The sequence below is a fragment of the Hetaerina americana genome, unplaced genomic scaffold (assembly GCF_022747635.1).
Source record: "Hetaerina americana unplaced genomic scaffold, ioHetAmer1.1.p SCAF_8, whole genome shotgun sequence".
Lineage (NCBI taxonomy): Eukaryota > Metazoa > Arthropoda > Insecta > Odonata > Calopterygidae > Hetaerina > Hetaerina americana.
Window position 1 is genome coordinate 38,816,659 of NW_027287427.1, and position 17,815 is coordinate 38,834,473.

Below are 17,815 nucleotides of genomic sequence, written 5' to 3' on the forward strand. Positions count from 1 at the left end.
ACTCCATGTTATTTTCATCTAAATCAATTACCTGATGTATTTGCATACAAATTTTGGTGAAAACCTGAAGAGCAATGGGTGAGAAGGCAGCTAGGCTATGGTATACTCTTCTTATCAGGTATATTTCCCGAAAGAATGTGTATATAATATTTCATTTGATCCAAAGGCACCCTCTAAGAAAATGAGTCTACCATAAAAAAGCTTTGAAATATTTTTTGAGAAGTTAAGGCTTTCTTTTTAAGTGATTGAAAAAATGTTTAGATCTTCTGCAAGAGAATAGACTTCTTGATTGACTGTACTATCTATGAAACTGTAGTCTGCAATTGCATAAACCTACTCTATGATCTGATGAACTTGGACCATAAATGAATTGCACCAGAACATGATGTATGGGTGCCATTGAAGCGACTTTCAATCAAAAGTAAGGGAGATTTATAACTTGCTATGAAATCTAATGGAAGCAAAATCACATTAAGGTACGGATAATTAAAGCAGGAGTTGTGATAAAAAAGATAAATTTTAATTGGAAAGTATAAAAATATATAGTTTATTACATATAAGTTAAAAATGCCTCTGAAAGATTCAACAGCAATAATACACATGATAAAATCTTAATATGACTACTGAAAATGTTGCTTTATCACAGATGAAATACTTATCATAATGACATTCATCATATGGTAAATATATATCCTTTCACACAAAGTGGATGGCATCATCAGTCCTACACTATTAATATCATGCAAAAGTTGTTTTTGTTTTGGGGCTATGATAATTAAATCGCAGCATTCACATTTTCAGCAACACAGCAACGTTTAAAATATCACTTTTCAACAAAAATTCTGCATCATCATATCATATATGATCTTCTGCTATGACCTCCAGATGCTTCTCAAGGTATCTCCATCTTCCACCATCCTCACCTTGTCAACATTTTCCATTCCCTGAGATAATCATTTTCTTTCTTCTCTCAGGCTTCTCTTTACTGTATCTTCCATCACATTTCTCAGCAGTCATGCGTGTTCAATACACTTCATTAATTGAACGTATGCCCAGCAAGGGTGTTTGGCAATTAATTGTCTTCCTTCACCGACTCTTCTTAAAACCCCATATCTTCTAAACCCAAAAATTTATGGTTTCACATTGTTCACTAAATCCAAATACTAAAACTCAATGGTGCTTAAACATTTATTTAAATAAACAAGTCTCTGAATATGAATACATGCAGAAAATTCAGCACATTGTAAATAGCTTCCTTCTCATTGCTGTCCAAAATGTACGTAGTAAAGTGGATATTGCCATTAATTTTATTTTCAACACTATCTGCATTGCTTTAAAAAATCCATAATGTTGGCTAACTTTTAAAGATGGTAGCTAAACACACTTATGCAGTTCAACTCTATTCATATGGTCAAAACTAGTTTGTTTTAAACATTTTCAATTGAAAGAAGTAAATTACGTAAGGAATATGCATTTTATTTCTCTAAATGAGAGAATATCAGAAGAATGCTGTGCATATACAAAGGTGAATCCAGGTATGAAATCCAGCAAGTCAGTTTTTTGGCACACATGACCATGAATTATTATTAGAAAACTTTGACGACTGTTTTTAATAGATGAATCTAAAATAAAATTATATGAAATATTGGGCATCTTGGAGGCCTTAAGTGTCACAAATATATTTTTAAAAACACAAGCTTTGTTAGTGATACCTAGAAACCAAATAACCATATTCCCCATCAAGTCCAACAGTCAAATGGACAGAAATAATTAAGAATTTAATTCTTATCGAAGAGGTGTTTTATCCATTAAAAATACCCAACAAAGAAAGCTGTCGGTCCTGCCAAATTCCAATCTTAAATCCTCTTGGAATAATATTAAATGGCTATCTAGCATTCACAGACTGCCTGAATAGCTGGAGAAGCTTTTCCAGATGTCAATAAAAGAGAAAATGGACACTACATGCCTTTCATCATTAGGAGATAAAATGAAGATGATATGAATTTTATCATTCATCAAATCATAAAACATACAATCATGGCATCCATGTATTTTAAATTCAACACATCAGTAAGAATATATGAAGTTTGTTTGGCATTAATTTCGGCAATGATCAAAAACTAAAAATTAATAGCACAGCATCATTCACCCAAATGAAAGTGTTACGTCTTTCACATGAAAAACATCAACCACAGTTTCTTTGCATGGCCTTAAATCCATATCAAAGTAACCCAAAGTACATCTTCCATCAGGAGCTTTAAAGTAGTCGAGACCTCTTCCAATTTTTATGACCCAACCATTGCTCAACCTGAAAGAGTTAGGATGCATTGTAAATTATTGATTACATCAAATACGCGCCAGTTAGCATTAATGATAAAACTATTCATAGTTCAGAGATGCATTCATGCCCATTTATATGAGAGAGCGGGATGCACAAATGATGATAGGACATGAAGATGAATATGATGCATGGGAAAGGAAACATGAAAGACATTTATATAGGAGTAAACCAAATGTTGATTGATGTATCACTGAAAAAACGTTGGAAGGCAAACATTCCTTCAATCTCCAACATTGATAAGGGAATTGTTTGTTTCATCATGAATAGTCTTTAAGAGAGAGATTATTTAACTTAGCAAGTCTCCTGTGTGACAGAAACTATATCTATACTATTCCTACGAAGAAAAGTAATGTTTTCTCACCAAATGGTTGGGACATGAAAATAAAATAAGCTACCAGGCATTCACCCTCTCTCCCAGTCATTTTACAGGTGCTTAGAATCCAGGCCATTAATGAGTGAATTGAATCATCTAACTATTATTATTATTAGAAATAGTGTACCTAGTATGAATAGGTTTTCAGTAGACACAGGTGCTACACTGTTGTGCTCCTAATCTCTAATTAAATTAAGTTAGTTCGGGAGAGGGGGTAAATTGAGTACAGGTTCAGCAACCTACTAGTGGGCTAAGGGAGGGGAGGGTATGTATTGTAAGGTATTGGCTCAAATTTGTGAAAGTTTATGTTAATTAAATGATCATTATATGAAGAACACAATGTAACACTCCACTGTTCTTATAAATAGTGGCGGAAAAACCTGCACTGAACCTGCACTCAACTAACCCCCTTTCCTCTCCCTTACTCCCCTCTTGGAGCCAGACTATACAAGTGGGAAAAAGGTTGATGCATTTTAACCTGATGATGATGCATCAGAACCATGGTTTTGAAATATTATATCTTTATTGTGGAAGTGTTAAGTTTCTTTTTTACCCATATCATGAGGGAATTCCATAAAGTTAAACCTGAAACTGAAATGTTTCTCTCTTTTTCATAAAACTTTCTTTACCAAAGGTAATATTTCTTTTAATTCCCATATTATTCTACATAATTTCAATGATCTACTTGTTCTAGTTTATCACCCCCAACTTTAATGCTTATCTTAGTATTTCTCTTTCTTGAAAACCTGATTACCTTTGTTTTCTTGTGATTAATTCTCACCCCATACCTGTGAAAAGGGCTAAATTACTTAATCAGTTGGTGTACCAAGATAAATCAATCTCTACTACTACCCTACTGATTCTGTACTCATATAACCAACCAATTAATTATTAACCATTTAGCGGACTGTCTAATCGACACTTGATCATCTGTACATCTAATCTGAAATTGATCAGTTCCCTAGCTACCTTGAATCCTACCTTCAGCCCTTCCCATGCTTCTCTTACCATTTCTTCTACATGTAAGTTGGAAAAAATCGGTGATAATGAACAACCCTGTCTTGACCATGGCTATCTGCTAATCCTGACTATTGATTCACTTTACTTGTGCATTCTGAGGCTGATACAGGTTTCAGGACACAATCTATCACTGCAATCTACTCCTATTTTATGCAAAACATTCATTATTTTTATTACCAACCAGTAGAACTAGTAACCTCATTGTTGCCATAACATCACACACAATTATAATGAAATAAGGACAATTTGCACTTTTCCACAGTTTATTTAACGTACGACGCGTTTCAACTCACAGAGTCATCATCAGGTACAAGTCTTGTACCTGATGATGACTCTGTGAGTTGAAACGCGTCGTATGTTAAATAAACTGTGGAAAAGTGCAAATTGTCCTTATTTCATTATGATGAACTTCCACGACCTCAAGCCTGAATCTGTTGAACTTAATCACACACAATTATCTTCTTTTTTCAAACCAAATTAATATTTTCTTAATTAATCATGTTCTCTCCCCTCCATCCTTTTTTATCACAACATGCACTCCCCTTGCTGATTGTAAAATCAACCTGTCTTCACATACTGCTGCTTTCCCATTTTTTAAGAGGACACCAATACTGATCTAACAAAGTCTTTTGACCAAATTCCCCCATAGTGAGTCCATCAAAGCCTTCTCTTCAACATTCCCTAATCCTTGAGTAGTTTTACAGGAATGATTCTATTCCCACAGACTTCTTCGATTTTATTTCCTTCAATGCCTTTTCTCTCAGCCAACTATTCTTAACCTTACGCTACCCACAGCGACTACATATTCCCTCTCTGTATCCAAACTCATTGGGTTGTTATCTCTACCACATGTATTGACTCTATGCATTCTTTCGATCTTGTCATAATATCTTCTACTTCGATCAATATTTTTACGCCGGCATCTCCACAGGTGTAAATTGATTTATTTCTTCCCTTAATCTGACCCCAATTTCCCCGTATCTGTAAATCTATTTATATTCTCAATGTTCATTCTACCATGTTTCTTTAGCCCGGATCACGGCTGATGAGACATGATTTATTCCAAGTAATATTTTTGAGTGGCAATAATATATTGATCAAAAAATTAAGAAAGAGAGCAGTAAGATACACGTACATAATTAAAACTTTTGGCATCTATCAATGATATATATGACAAGGGCCCCCATTAGTTTCTCATAAATACCTGATTTGTCTATCATGTAGTGTATGCGAAAAATCAATTTCTAAATTAACGTTGAATTTCCTCAAGCTTGTCTTGGTCATCTCTAATGAACTTCCTTGATCTCGGGCGTTGCGGTCACTTGCTGTAAGCAGACGTACCTTCCTCAAATTCGTACAGGTTTTCACCAGCAGCTCACAGAGCTTCACAAAATTTTCACACTGAAATAAAATAATAAGGTTAATAAATCTCGCATTTTATAAATCAAGGCAGGGAAATATTTAACACATATTCAATAAAATCACCTGATGAGGGTTTCTAATATAAGGATCTTCAACTATAACTTGAGAAACTTCATCATCAAGAAATCTTCCTATAAGACTCTGATAGCTGTGACCGGTAGAATTTTCCTCGATTACAATTTGCTCGTGATAGCTCCCACTTTCCTTCTCTTGCTCTACGTAAGTTTTGAGTTTTTCAGCTCTGTCCATGAATTCCTCCACTTTTCTTCTGAGTTTTGCCTTTTTGGCAGGGCAATTCGAACCTAAAATTCAATTGAACTATACCGATGAAAAGCGTAAACAACAAAGAACAAATTCTAGCAGCAATGAATGAACTTAGAATTTACTTTTCATGGACTTCATCAACAGTTCCAATCCCTCTTGATAACACACCAGTGCCTCAGTGTGCCGCTTTCCATTGTCTAACTTGACAGCACGAGTTAGTATTGAAACTGCAGCATTTTCTACATCAGCCATGTTTATTACTTCAGCTAATGTCTTTCAGAGGAACTGTTTACCGTTACGATCACCGCACATTGATGTTGAACAACTTCAGGTAAACATTGCCTCTTAATTTACTTTGTTTCACCGCCGCATTGTACTTCATTTTTCTAAATGGTTGCAACAGAACCTGTGAGTTTCGGTTGTCAGCTGTTATTTACGTCAGGGAATGCGAATGAAATCTATCCGGTTAACTCTAAGATTTATCGTATTGTAGAAATTCTACTTATGTGTACCGATTTGTGATCTTTCATTATTGGACACAAATTGAAAATACCTACAATTTAGCATCTACCATAACAAGATAAGGAATTATGGCGTGGCTTAGTTTGATACTAACCTGTTTGATGGTATACATCAATCATGTTTATACAGTAAGTATGATGTATTATTTGCATTGGGCCACTTCTGGACTTACTTAAACAGTAATTGTTTTTCATTGAGGAACGTCGCGAATTTTCCTCAATATTACAAGCATTGTTTTTGCAAGTGGTTACATTTCATTTCGGTGTAATGTTTTTCGTTAGAATGGCATGCATTATATTTTAGCTGGAGGTGGAGTATGACGGGCAGATGACGATGAAATTGGAACACGCGTTAGGCACGGAAGCCAGTCCAGATTTTACAGATAGAGGTGTGATTGAAATACTCAGTATTAGGAATGCAGCAGTGGTAATGAAGCAAAATCAGCTAACAGACGACGAAAGACGACAGCTGAAGGTAAGACAGCAACTTAATCAAGTATTTATAGCGTCTGAGATCCAAAAATGAGCGTTAATGCCTTTCTCACCTTAACGGCTTGTCATATACAACGTGATAAGCAAGCAATTATCTAAGTATGTTATTTTGCGAACAAATGGCGATATATATATATATATCGGAAACCCTAACTTTTTATCCAATAATACTGGTTTTAGACAAACTTATAAGGACACAACTCACTGAATATTGATGAAATTATTCTTCTGAAAGACATTTCCGCCTCTTGATGAAGAATTGGATTTTGCTTACAAATGATTTTCGGAATATTATAGAATTTATAAAACCGGCTGCGATAGCAAACCTCCTGCAAGAATGACTCCACAAATTTTATTCAAACAGCAGTTTTTCCAAATGAGCCTGTATGATCAAAACTATGACCCTAATGCTAAACTGGGTGTGTTGTTATGGCATTCATGTTGAGGGAAGCTAATCATTGTTGAAAGTGTACATGAATGGTCATTATACTTTCATGCTTAGTTACCTGTTATACTGACTACAGAGATATGCTCAACTATTAATAAACAGTATCAAACCAGCCACTCTATACCCCTCCTTAACTGTGAACTATCCATATTATTTTCATGCTTAGCTTCAACATCTGCGCATTTTCTGAAAACCTAAATCTTTGCTTAATTTACTCTGTTTAATGTATTCTCCAAGTCATCAAATTTACAATAAAACTTTCTTTTGAAGGTTCTTAAACTTTTTCAGTATTTTCTGAATTGGAAATAGGTGATTTGACATTTCCCACAAGGCATAAAATTACTTTTCACTTTCCAGATTTTGTCTAATATTGCTGTATACAGTCTTTCCAACAACATTTTATCAAATATATCTGCCAGCATACTCAAAAGACTGATTGCTCTACATACAATTAGGAAATTCAATCTTACATCCTTTCGGTGGCACAGCCAGGGTGACAGGGCTAGGGGGATGGGGCAAATAAATGTAATGTTGTCAACCCTCCAAATATGCCAATTTAGTTAGCGTATTTATGAAAGACCTATATCTAATAAAAATCCTTGCTGACATCTTGAGCAATTTGTTCAACTAATGATATTGTTTTCAGAAATGATTCCATAGCATTACAAAAGCTTGAGGAGAGGGAAAGTAATTTGAGTGAATTTTCATCAACTTAAAAAGTTTTTTGTCAGAATATGTTCCAGAATGAAATGAATTAAAAATCTGCAAAATTTACTTAATAATTTTCATATTTCTTGATTAAGTCTCATATTATCTCACAACTAGATGTGTGGGTACAGGATCAAGAGCTTGTTTGCATCAGTATATATTTGCAATTTTATCTACCTCTAAGAAAACTTTAAATATGCTTAATGCTGATAAGGGTATTTTTATTTAGAAGTACACCATTGTCAGAAGAAGACAAGGGTTTGTTTGGTCTTGAAATAAGGTATTTATGAAAGAGGATGAAAAGTTTTGTACCACAATTGCAAAAGTTTTATCAGATGTTCCTTCTAGGAATTATTAGAAATTTTTGTGGTTTTATTATTTTTATTGATGGCTTATTCAAATAACAAGTTCAGTTAATATTGCCAAAACGTGTGTGGGTTATGCAGCAAAACCAATATTTTGAATCACTCTATTCTAAACGTTCATCATGATGTTGTGTGTCTTTCTGAAACTTAGCTAAACAGTGCTAGCTGTGATAGTGAACTCATTTTGATGATTCTTTTCCTGTTTAGAGAAATTATAGTTATCCATTAGTTGCTGTTATGATGGTGTTATCATGATGAATGAACCGTGAATCACAGCCTAATTTCAGAAAGAATGAAGGGATTTGAGATTGACGATGAAAATATGTGGTTAAAAATATTTTTAAAATGGGAGGAAGTGGCTATATCTTGGTCTACTCTATTTTCGACCTGATTTTTTGCGTGAGATACATGATTTATACTTTGATTAACTCTTCAGCATTCTAATTAGCAACAAAAATGTTATAGCATTATAGGTATAGAATATTTTAACATTCGTAACATAGTATGAACTCCAGAGATCATGAACCATTTCATTTGTTAAATTTTGTAAACTTCCCTGGTTTTAAGCAATGCAGTGCAATACTTAATGTTAAGGATAAGATGTTGGATCTCATTTTATCAATTGTCCTTGCGAGGGTTGTTTCATCCGAGGTAAATTGGTTGATTCATGCATCTGCACAAAGGATCAGACTGCAATTTTTTATCACTGGTATTCTACTGATTAAGTAAGGTAATGGATGGGTCCAGTGTAAATATCATTACATTTCTAAGCCTCGCCTATCATAACACAACCTTACGCTGCAATACACCATTCCTCCACTCTGCCTACTTTTCTGCCTCCTTTCATACTGACTAATATGCCCATTCTTTTCATCCTCCTCCTCTTCCTGCATAGCTTTCTCCTCAAAATTGCAGCTTTCAATATTCCATCACCAATCAAAATGGCCTGCATCTACTTTTCCTTTGGACTTCTCACAACAACCCTCTCCTCCTACAACTGCAATGCCTGGGGTACTTCTTCATTTGTTTACCATTACATCCATTTCATTTTTTCCATCCTTCTTCCCACCTTAACTCATAAACCTCTCATGTATATGCTATCTTGCCTGACCAAACAAGTTTCCAACCTTTACTGCAAAGAAAGCTTTGATATGGCTACACTTTATGTCAAAGTTTTCTCTTATCTTGTCTTTACATTCTCACTCAAGGTCCCTGTCATAAACTTTATCCTTGCAAATGATACTGTGCCAAATGTAATTATTTTTTATGGCCCTGCTACATTGATTGTCTTCATTCAAAATGCTTTTTACATCAATGAACTCAGACTACCATGCTTCCTTCAATTTTATTTCTTTTATTGCTTCATGCAAAATGTTGTTCATCTGACTCCTGATTTCCCTCCATTATGTTGATCATGTCTAATGGTCCACATCTGTAGTTGTAGTATAATTTATGAATTCATCAAGTGTAATTACAGGATCGATTTCAACTAACAATTTATTCAAAGTTTTTCACAAATTCATCTGCTTTTTTAGCAGATAGCTTTCTTATCCTTTTAGTTCATGTTTATTTTCACTTGTCCTTGAATAACTTCAAATTGCAAGAACTGGCTAAGATTGTAATATCCTTGAAAATTTATCAACACATAGGTGTTAATAAATATTCGAAGAATAGAAAGGTTTCATCTATGTCAGCAATTCTTATCCCCAAAATTTTATCCCACTGAAGTTGAAGGCTCAAAATTATTTACCTAAGTTATCTAGAAAATCCTAAAGTTATTCTAGATCTTAGTTAATTCAATTGTGCTCAGCTTGAAAACATTTTAAAATTCTGTTTCCCTGTCATGTGCTTTGTTCACCTTTGCATTGAAATGTGATCATGAATTATATTTATCTATTAATTCATTTACAAAAGAGTCGTAAGCTCTTGTGTCTCATCTCTAATTATATTTTGCAGGCACTCTCTGATGATGATGGATGGTATTTACTTAAGGCCACATTCAGCAGTGGGGATTCCAGAGAGGCTAAACTCAGGACATTTGTTAAAGGGGTCTGTACATGTATAGGTTACATCCTCAACTCACTCACTTATAGATTATGTTTCTGTTGGCTGGTACTCTAAATAGAAAATTTAAATGCAATAAAGTTGCACTTCAGGTGTGACTAATCAAATGAAATGAAAGAACACCCATTTTATGTAGGGATGTAACCTTGACACATATGATATCTAGATGGTGTAATCATACATAGGGTAGTATACATTTTGTTTCTTGCTAAGCTGTGGTACTATTAGTTCTGTCAAGTCTTCTAGTCCTGCATAGGAAAAATAAAACTGTCCATACAACGTTGGTGAACAAGACTGTATGGGAACATGGATTACATAAATACTCAGTCACGAATTATATATTTAGAAACTTACACCAGATGTATTTCCAAATCAGCAGATGAAACCTCTATTTTATCACCCGCATGTACTGCTGAATTGTCAACATTGCTTGTATTGCCAAAAACAGGGTAGAGAACAGGGAAAAGATCCTATTGAATAGCAATTTAGTGAAAGAAGTGGAGTAGAATGCTTGAGTTTTAATTGATAGCATTGGTCGAGTAGATTCTCTAGAAGTACGAAAGCTAGATCAAATATTTGAATAGGTTGTGATCAATTACACCTGGTGGAACCATTCATGTAGGGGATCAAGATGGTGCGGTGGCTACCATACTGGCTTCCCACCCAGAGGCCCAGGTTCAAATCCCGGCGGTGTTGAATATTTTTTTAGAGGTATCTCGATCCCTACTTGAGATGCTTTGTGGAGGGCACTTTGAATGAGTACGACATCCGTCGGATGGGATGTTAAGCTGCGGACCCCTTGGTGCCTTTCGTAAAGAGTAGGCTAAATGCCAACGCCGGGTTTCTCTCCACCCTTCATCCTTTCCTGTCCATCCCCTATGGCGCAAATGACCTCAGCTGTCGGCCGCTTCCCCTAAATACTACTACTACCATTCATGTATCATCATTTGGTTGTAGTGCCTATTTTCAGTAATAGAGGAAAACTCCTGTTAATAGAAGAGCTATTGCAAATTAAATAGAAATTAATGATAAGGAGTCCCTTTGATTGAATGCAATTTTTGATGTCTACATCTTACCCTAAAGTTATCATGCTAGATCAAAAATTGTTAAGGTATTAGTGGTTATTAGTATTCCATATAAATTTAATTTCACTACCAGATTTTTTCCCGTCTGTTCTGATCATGAATTGTAAGAAAGAAAGGATTAGTCTGTTCAGCATTTAATTGCTCTTCACCTTTTAGTTAGTTCTTACCCATCAGTTGAATTTGCAGCTTTAACTATTGCCATATTTTTACAATTTGTATTTATCTAATAGTTTCAGTTATGCAAGTAATCTATATGCGTCCAGTACTCATGGTTAAAGGTTTCCAAAAATTGTAAGGCGCTTTATTTGCAAGATTTTCCTTGTGTCACAATTAATGCATTTCCATAATTCCAGAAGACACGTGTGTGTATCATGGGTGAATGCTTCTCAAGTATGGGTGATGAAAATTTTTGCATTTTATACCTTATGATAATATATTCCTTCAAGGCTTACTCATGCTTCCAGGATTGGCATCACTGTCCTCACCTTTATCTTCAGTTTCAAATGAACATTGACACTGTGCATGTCACTTCACTTTCACTTCAAGATTTTACTATGCATTAGCTAATCTACATTGACAAACAATTTCAACAGTAAAACAAAAATTCCCCAAATTGGAAGCGTTTTGAAAAAATATGTCCTGGCTGATGGTGTTAATTCTGAAATGTGGTTATTCCTACATGGTCTCTAATGGTTGTGTGGCATTCAAAGGGAGGTCTAACCAACTCAAAATAACATCTCTCCTTAATCTGTTAACTTGAATGTTTTACCCCTTATTTTATGAAGCCAAGTTTCAACCATGCATCTCAGCAGATGTGTTTGCCCTAGTCAGGAGTGATGTTAGTGTAACTCCCAAGTATAATACCTATTATCTCTGTCATTTTTATGTGTTGCTCACTATGAGTGTCAGGGTGAGCGAATATATTTTCCAAGAAACATGTGACCATAGTTTTTCAGGCTTTACTGTAGGCTTGACTCCTGATATCATACACTAATATTGATGTGATTTGATGAAAAGAGACTCACAGTCCATTGTGAATCTTGCATCTTAGGATATAACCATATCATCAGCAAACAACCATATATTGTTGCTTATTTTACAAATATTATCCTTGATGTAAATGAGGGAAAGAAGGAGATTGATCACACTTCATGGGGGATGCCAGAACCTTCTTTCACTGAGTCTGTGTTTATTTTATCAATTATTACTTCTTGTTTATGCTTAAAGATAAAATCATGAACCCAGTTTACAGTTTCTTTGTTAACTCTACTTGGCAGATAGTGTCATATAGAGTAGGGAAAGAGAAGATTCTGGTTAAAGTTTCAAGGAGACAGTAAAATAGGTAAAGGAAATGGTGAGGAGAAGTCATATGTTGGAGGTCTGGATAGAAAGGGTGACCTTTAGGTAAGCCTGTTAGAAGATGGAGTAGTGGAGTTACTTCAGGTTGAATGGACAGGGCAGAAAGTGTGATCAGTTCCTAAAGACTTCTAAATGCTCAACTCTAAAAGGTATATTGCCTTTTGGAGCATTATTAGTAGGCGTAACTGAAATGAAGATATCAATTATCATTAATGCTTAATGATTATTATAATATTTTATCAGTTTTATGATATGCATTGTTTCATGATATTTATTTTTATTTGGGAATCAATAACAAATATCTAAAATCCAGTATGTTGCTGTGTGAAAAATACAACGCTCATGCAACTTATCACTGGCATAATGTTTAGAAGTGTTAGTTATCACGTTTTATGTGTACCCTATCTAGTGGAATAGTGTGTTCTACTTCTTGCCATCTCATTGCATGACACAGACATTTCTAAAAGGTTAATTTAAAAATATTTTGAATGAAAAATGACCTCACTTTGTCCTGCATTATCTCTATGCTCTATAATAGTTATGTTCTCTTAAAATTTCAGTGTGCTTTGTATGAATCAGGTCTGTCTGACTCATTAACAATTTCATTGGATCACACGGGATGGCCAGTTGGAATCTCCATGATGACTAATCCTCCTTACTGTGATGGGAGAATAGTACATCCAAATGATTTAAGAAATTTCAACACCACTGTATTCATTCGACACATGGAGCAAGGGCCAGTGTAAGTACATATACTCTTCTGCATCACAATCTTTTATATTCTAGGTCTTAAGGGTGTAATTGATTGAAAGTGTAGGTAAAATTTATATTTCTTCTTATTATTATTATAATCTCTAACTTAAGGAAAGAGTTTGATTGGTTTTAAATTGGAAAGTTTTGACTAGGTAATTAGGTAATATTTATTTCTTAAATTAATGCATATAAATATTTTGCAATTGGCACACCATTATATTTAATTTAAGGGATTTAGTTAAGCTGACAACTTAGGAGTAGAAATATGGAAAGACTAAGCTGAAAAATATGCTTTAAACTCTCCATGGTTAAAAGGGGCCATAACATACAAGGTGCTGCAATACTTTCAAGATATGCGCCTAGACATTCTGAATACTCTCTGCTGTGTTTGTGGCTTCAGAACAGGGCTAATTGGCTTGAAGAGGTAATAAAGTCTGTGAATCTAATAGTGCCCCATCCTCAATTGATCCTTGGTAGTAGAACAATCATTAAATAAAATGGTATCAACGCCATGTGGTGTTTGTAATAATTTTAAAAAAATAAGTGTCTTAGAAACTAATATCAAATCCACACAACACATTCTGTAATGATGTACCCAAGTGAAGATAGAAATGAAAATATTACTGGTCAGCGTTCAAGATTCTTAAAGATCCCAGTAAATCTAAATCGATGCATATAATCCTGTGAAATCCAGTGTCTGCTGTACTTTAAAACATCTAATGAATTGATTGATAAGGATTGATGGAAGTTAAAGTTATTTTTATCTTAACACTATTAGTTTTATTCATTTACATGCTTTTTACATCAGGCCTGACACAGCAACTTATATACAGAAGATTGAAAGAGAGAAAGAAGCGAGGGAGCGAGGAGAAACAAAAGACAATCGATCTTTCCTGGCAAAATATGTGAGTAGCAATGTTAATGACCACATAACACTTGTTTTTTCAATGTTTGGTGTATCAGTTAGGCAATTGTTTACAGGAAAATATGTTCTTTGGCTCAATATTGTATGTATTTCCTAGTAGTTTTTCTTCTAATGTATCTGAATGCATTTTTTGAAGTTGACCAATTAATCTGTACATGATTGGAGGTCAGGTAATCAAATTGCAACAACCTATTTGCAATCAGGTCAGCAAAACTACCGGAAAAGAAACTTAAGATGAGGTTTATCAAACTCAATTTAGCTGACAACATCAATGAAAGGTCTTGCAAATGATTCATTTACAGGAATGTTTTCTTCTTCTCATTGTGGATTGTGACTTCATTTTTGAAAGATAATGCTCAGTTTTTGAATGCTTAGTTATGAATGTTTACGCTGTACTTAGACTTGTTTTCAAATTTATGTTACAGAATGAATAAATGTCCCTGCGATATGTCATTATTTTCTTAAATCTCTTTCAATTATTCAAATTTGTTGATCAATATTGATATTTAAGTTGTGATTTTGTGCCTGTAGGCATTAGTTTGAAATGAAACAATTTAAAGCCTGCATTTTAGTTTATTTATTTTCTACTTGGGGAATAAACTATTGTGCAAGTGGTAAAAAGGAATGGTTGATCATCTTAAATAATTGTTGGCTTCTTAAATAAAACAGTTTCTGGCATCACTCGGTGGAAAATCTTCATATTGAAATTGAAAATAAACAACTTGGCTTTTCCACATAGAAAATTTTTTATTTACTACCTAAGTTTTGTTATGTTAGGTGTTATACCATAACAAAACCTAGGTCGCAAATAAAAAAATTTCTATGTTGAAAGCCAAGTTGTTTATTTTCTATTTCAAAATGTTGCCTCCTTATTTTTTTTCTCATATTGCCTATCCACTTGAGAAGTACCAACGTACCACCAACTCATTCTTGATACATTCCCACACTTCCATACTTATGATTACATGAACCTGATTATTCACAAAAGGCATAAAAACTGTCCAGTGGCTCCGACAAGTGGTTGTAAGGCTCATAAGCAAACTAAAGCAAACAAAAACTCATGTCAGAATGGAAAAGGATCATTTTAAAGATAAATATGTGAAACACTGGCTAAAATGGATAGACCAGATGGATGAAATGGGTTTTTTCTGACTTTGTGAGTGATCTGATACAAACATTTTTCTTGTATTGTTTGGCTGTTGTTTGTTTCGTCAAAGATGGGATAGTATCACTCATTGGGTGAGGTCCTGAAGGTGACATTGTTTTCTAAATTATTAACTCTCAATTACTTGGGGAACTGGGAAAGAATTGCTGATGAATGACTCTGTCGAAATATCATTGTCTTGAGTATTGTCATGAAAATTCTGAGTTATTAAAAGCCTCATTTAAGTTTAATGCCTTCCTAAATTATTCTAGTTTAATAATGTTTTACATTCACTCTAATTTACATGCTAATGGTCTTGCTACTAGTAGCATATTCATTTATATTCGAAATGCAGAATTATCTTGCTGACCAACCACCATTGGCAGTATGGCAGAAAATATATGTAACTGCCCATGTCCATTTCCTCATTGATTTTTTTCCTTCTTATATTTCTGATGACCCTTTACATTTTTGCTATCAGTTACAGTAGAACTAACTGGGCAGTTCTGTTTACTCCCATGAATATATGATGGAATCTGGGTATTTCACTTTTAATTAAATCTGCGGTGCACGAAGTAATTCTTGTGCTTGCCATGACAAGCAGAGTTAAAACAACTGCCACAACAAGTAGGATCAAAGAGGTGAAAATCACAAGAAATTCTTAGATTGGTTAAGAGGGGCATACATAAAAAAAAAACAATTAGAAAAATTAAAAAATAGAAGAAAATAATGAAAACATGCCACCAAGAGTGAAACCATTCTTTCCTAAGCATTAATCATGATGAAAATTACCACTGACTCATAATTCATCAGAATCTCAAATATATATAAGTCAAATATGGATTTTTTTACTTATTGCATAACATCCAAAAGTGGGAGATGTCTGATCAATATTAAATGTGAGTGAATGGAGCTTTACATTTAGGTTTTGATACCAGATGGAAAGCACATGAACTTTGTCCTATGACATCTTAATATTAACTAAGTTACTTTTACTCCCATTTATGAAAAATCCAGTAGCCTAGGTAGAATTGAAATAATTCAGAAATATGAAATCCTGGATTATGAGAATGAGTAGATGGGGCATAAAATTAATTTGGAAAGGGGATTAGAAATGTGTAAAAGTAACGCATGGGTGAAGATTAGTGTTAAATAATATTCAATACGTTCAATATATGGATTATTAAGATGTATAATAACAACATTTATCAACAGTATTATTTTTCCTCAGGGTTTCTGAGAGGTTATTGCTGCATGAGTTGTTATATATGAATAATCTAGTTTTTACTAGTACTTTAACCAGTATAATACCATTAATCATAATAACCTGATTTGAGTGATGGCTGAGAGTCACTGTTTGTTAGGTGTGTTTTATTTTTAACTTGATATTAAAAGTAGAGGAGTCAGATTAATTCACCCATTAATTAACAAAAATTGCTTAAATTGCTTATTTTCATCTTATTCAGCATTTCCCAGCTGTTTTCATAAAAATCACTCTCCAACAAGCTCACATAATGAGGACCATACAGTGTGACATTTGTTATGTTTATTAAGTTGATAAGCTTTACATGAATACAAATTAGACACTTATAGGTACATATGGCGATCATGATGAAAATCTATCTCTTAGTTAAGTGTGTTTATTTCCTTTGCAGTGGATGTATATTGTCCCAGCAGTAATATTTCTGCTCCTGACTGGAGCAGTCAATCCTGAAGGTGCTGCTGGGGGCGGGAGGTAATAATTGGTAAAATCTTGGAAAAATCACATTTCTAGATATTTATTTTTCCATCGTCATTCCCATGTATATTTTCCACCTCATTTTACTCTTAAATTTTGTGTTATGGGATACATGTGGTGTTGTCTTGTCATAACTTACTATTCATCTCTGTGCCATCATTGTATCAGTGAACAACATGGTGTCAATATTGTTGATTAATTTTAGATGTGTTTATGATCTTCGTCTCAATTGAATAAAGTTGTACTGTTGGAATATTTTCTGCTTCCCTTTATTAATCCCCATTTAGGGCATACTGACACCATAGTGACATTTTTTTTTAAAAGCTTTGATATTTTTCACATTCAGCTGGATAAATTCATTTGAAAGGTTGAGTTGTATAATTTTGTTGATGAGTAATGCCTTATTATGAATTATGGGCATAAGCTTTTGAAAAGGAAGAGAAATAAGTTTGTATGTGTTTGGTAATCTTCCTAAGTTATCATGTGGAAGTCTTGCAATATAGGGAAGCTCATCAGGAAGGATGTAGATAAGTCAAGACAAAAGCATATTTGTTCCAGTCTTTACATTATTCACTTCTTTAGTAATTTCATTTCATATTTTAAAGTTATCCGCAATATAACAAAATGCCTGTTCACATAAAGTTGGGCGGTTAAGCATTGTGTCCAAACCTATCCCTGAATATTCATCAGTTATTCATGGGTATGGTATTAATTTTGTAATAACTTTCTATTATAATTGATCAAAACTTCTATCTTATTCTTTCATAAATAATTTTCAAAAGCATTTAGGTTC

General features: G+C 34.0%; 2 protein-coding genes across 2 annotated transcripts; one reads left to right on the forward strand and one right to left on the reverse strand.

The window, feature by feature from the left end:
* Positions 1 to 561: 561 nt before the first annotated feature.
* Positions 562 to 5,775, reverse strand: LOC139697886 (MIT domain-containing protein 1-like). The gene is made up of 4 exons (XM_071596749.1): positions 5,543 to 5,775; positions 5,220 to 5,458; positions 4,939 to 5,135; positions 562 to 2,308 (listed from the first exon to the last, which is right to left on the reverse strand). The coding sequence occupies exons 1-4, from the start codon at positions 5,670 to 5,672 to the stop codon at positions 2,146 to 2,148; spliced, it is 729 nt and encodes a 242-aa protein (XP_071452850.1). The 5' UTR covers positions 5,673 to 5,775; the 3' UTR covers positions 562 to 2,145.
* Positions 5,776 to 5,838: 63 nt separating this feature from the next.
* Positions 5,839 to 17,279, forward strand: EMC10 (ER membrane protein complex subunit 10). Its single transcript, XM_071596750.1, has 6 exons — positions 5,839 to 6,070; positions 6,246 to 6,416; positions 9,911 to 10,003; positions 13,023 to 13,204; positions 14,024 to 14,120; positions 16,940 to 17,279. Exons 1-6 carry the CDS (start codon positions 6,011 to 6,013, stop codon positions 17,021 to 17,023), a joined length of 687 nt encoding a protein of 228 aa, XP_071452851.1. The 5' UTR covers positions 5,839 to 6,010; the 3' UTR covers positions 17,024 to 17,279.
* The last annotated feature ends 536 nt before the right edge of the window (positions 17,280 to 17,815 follow it).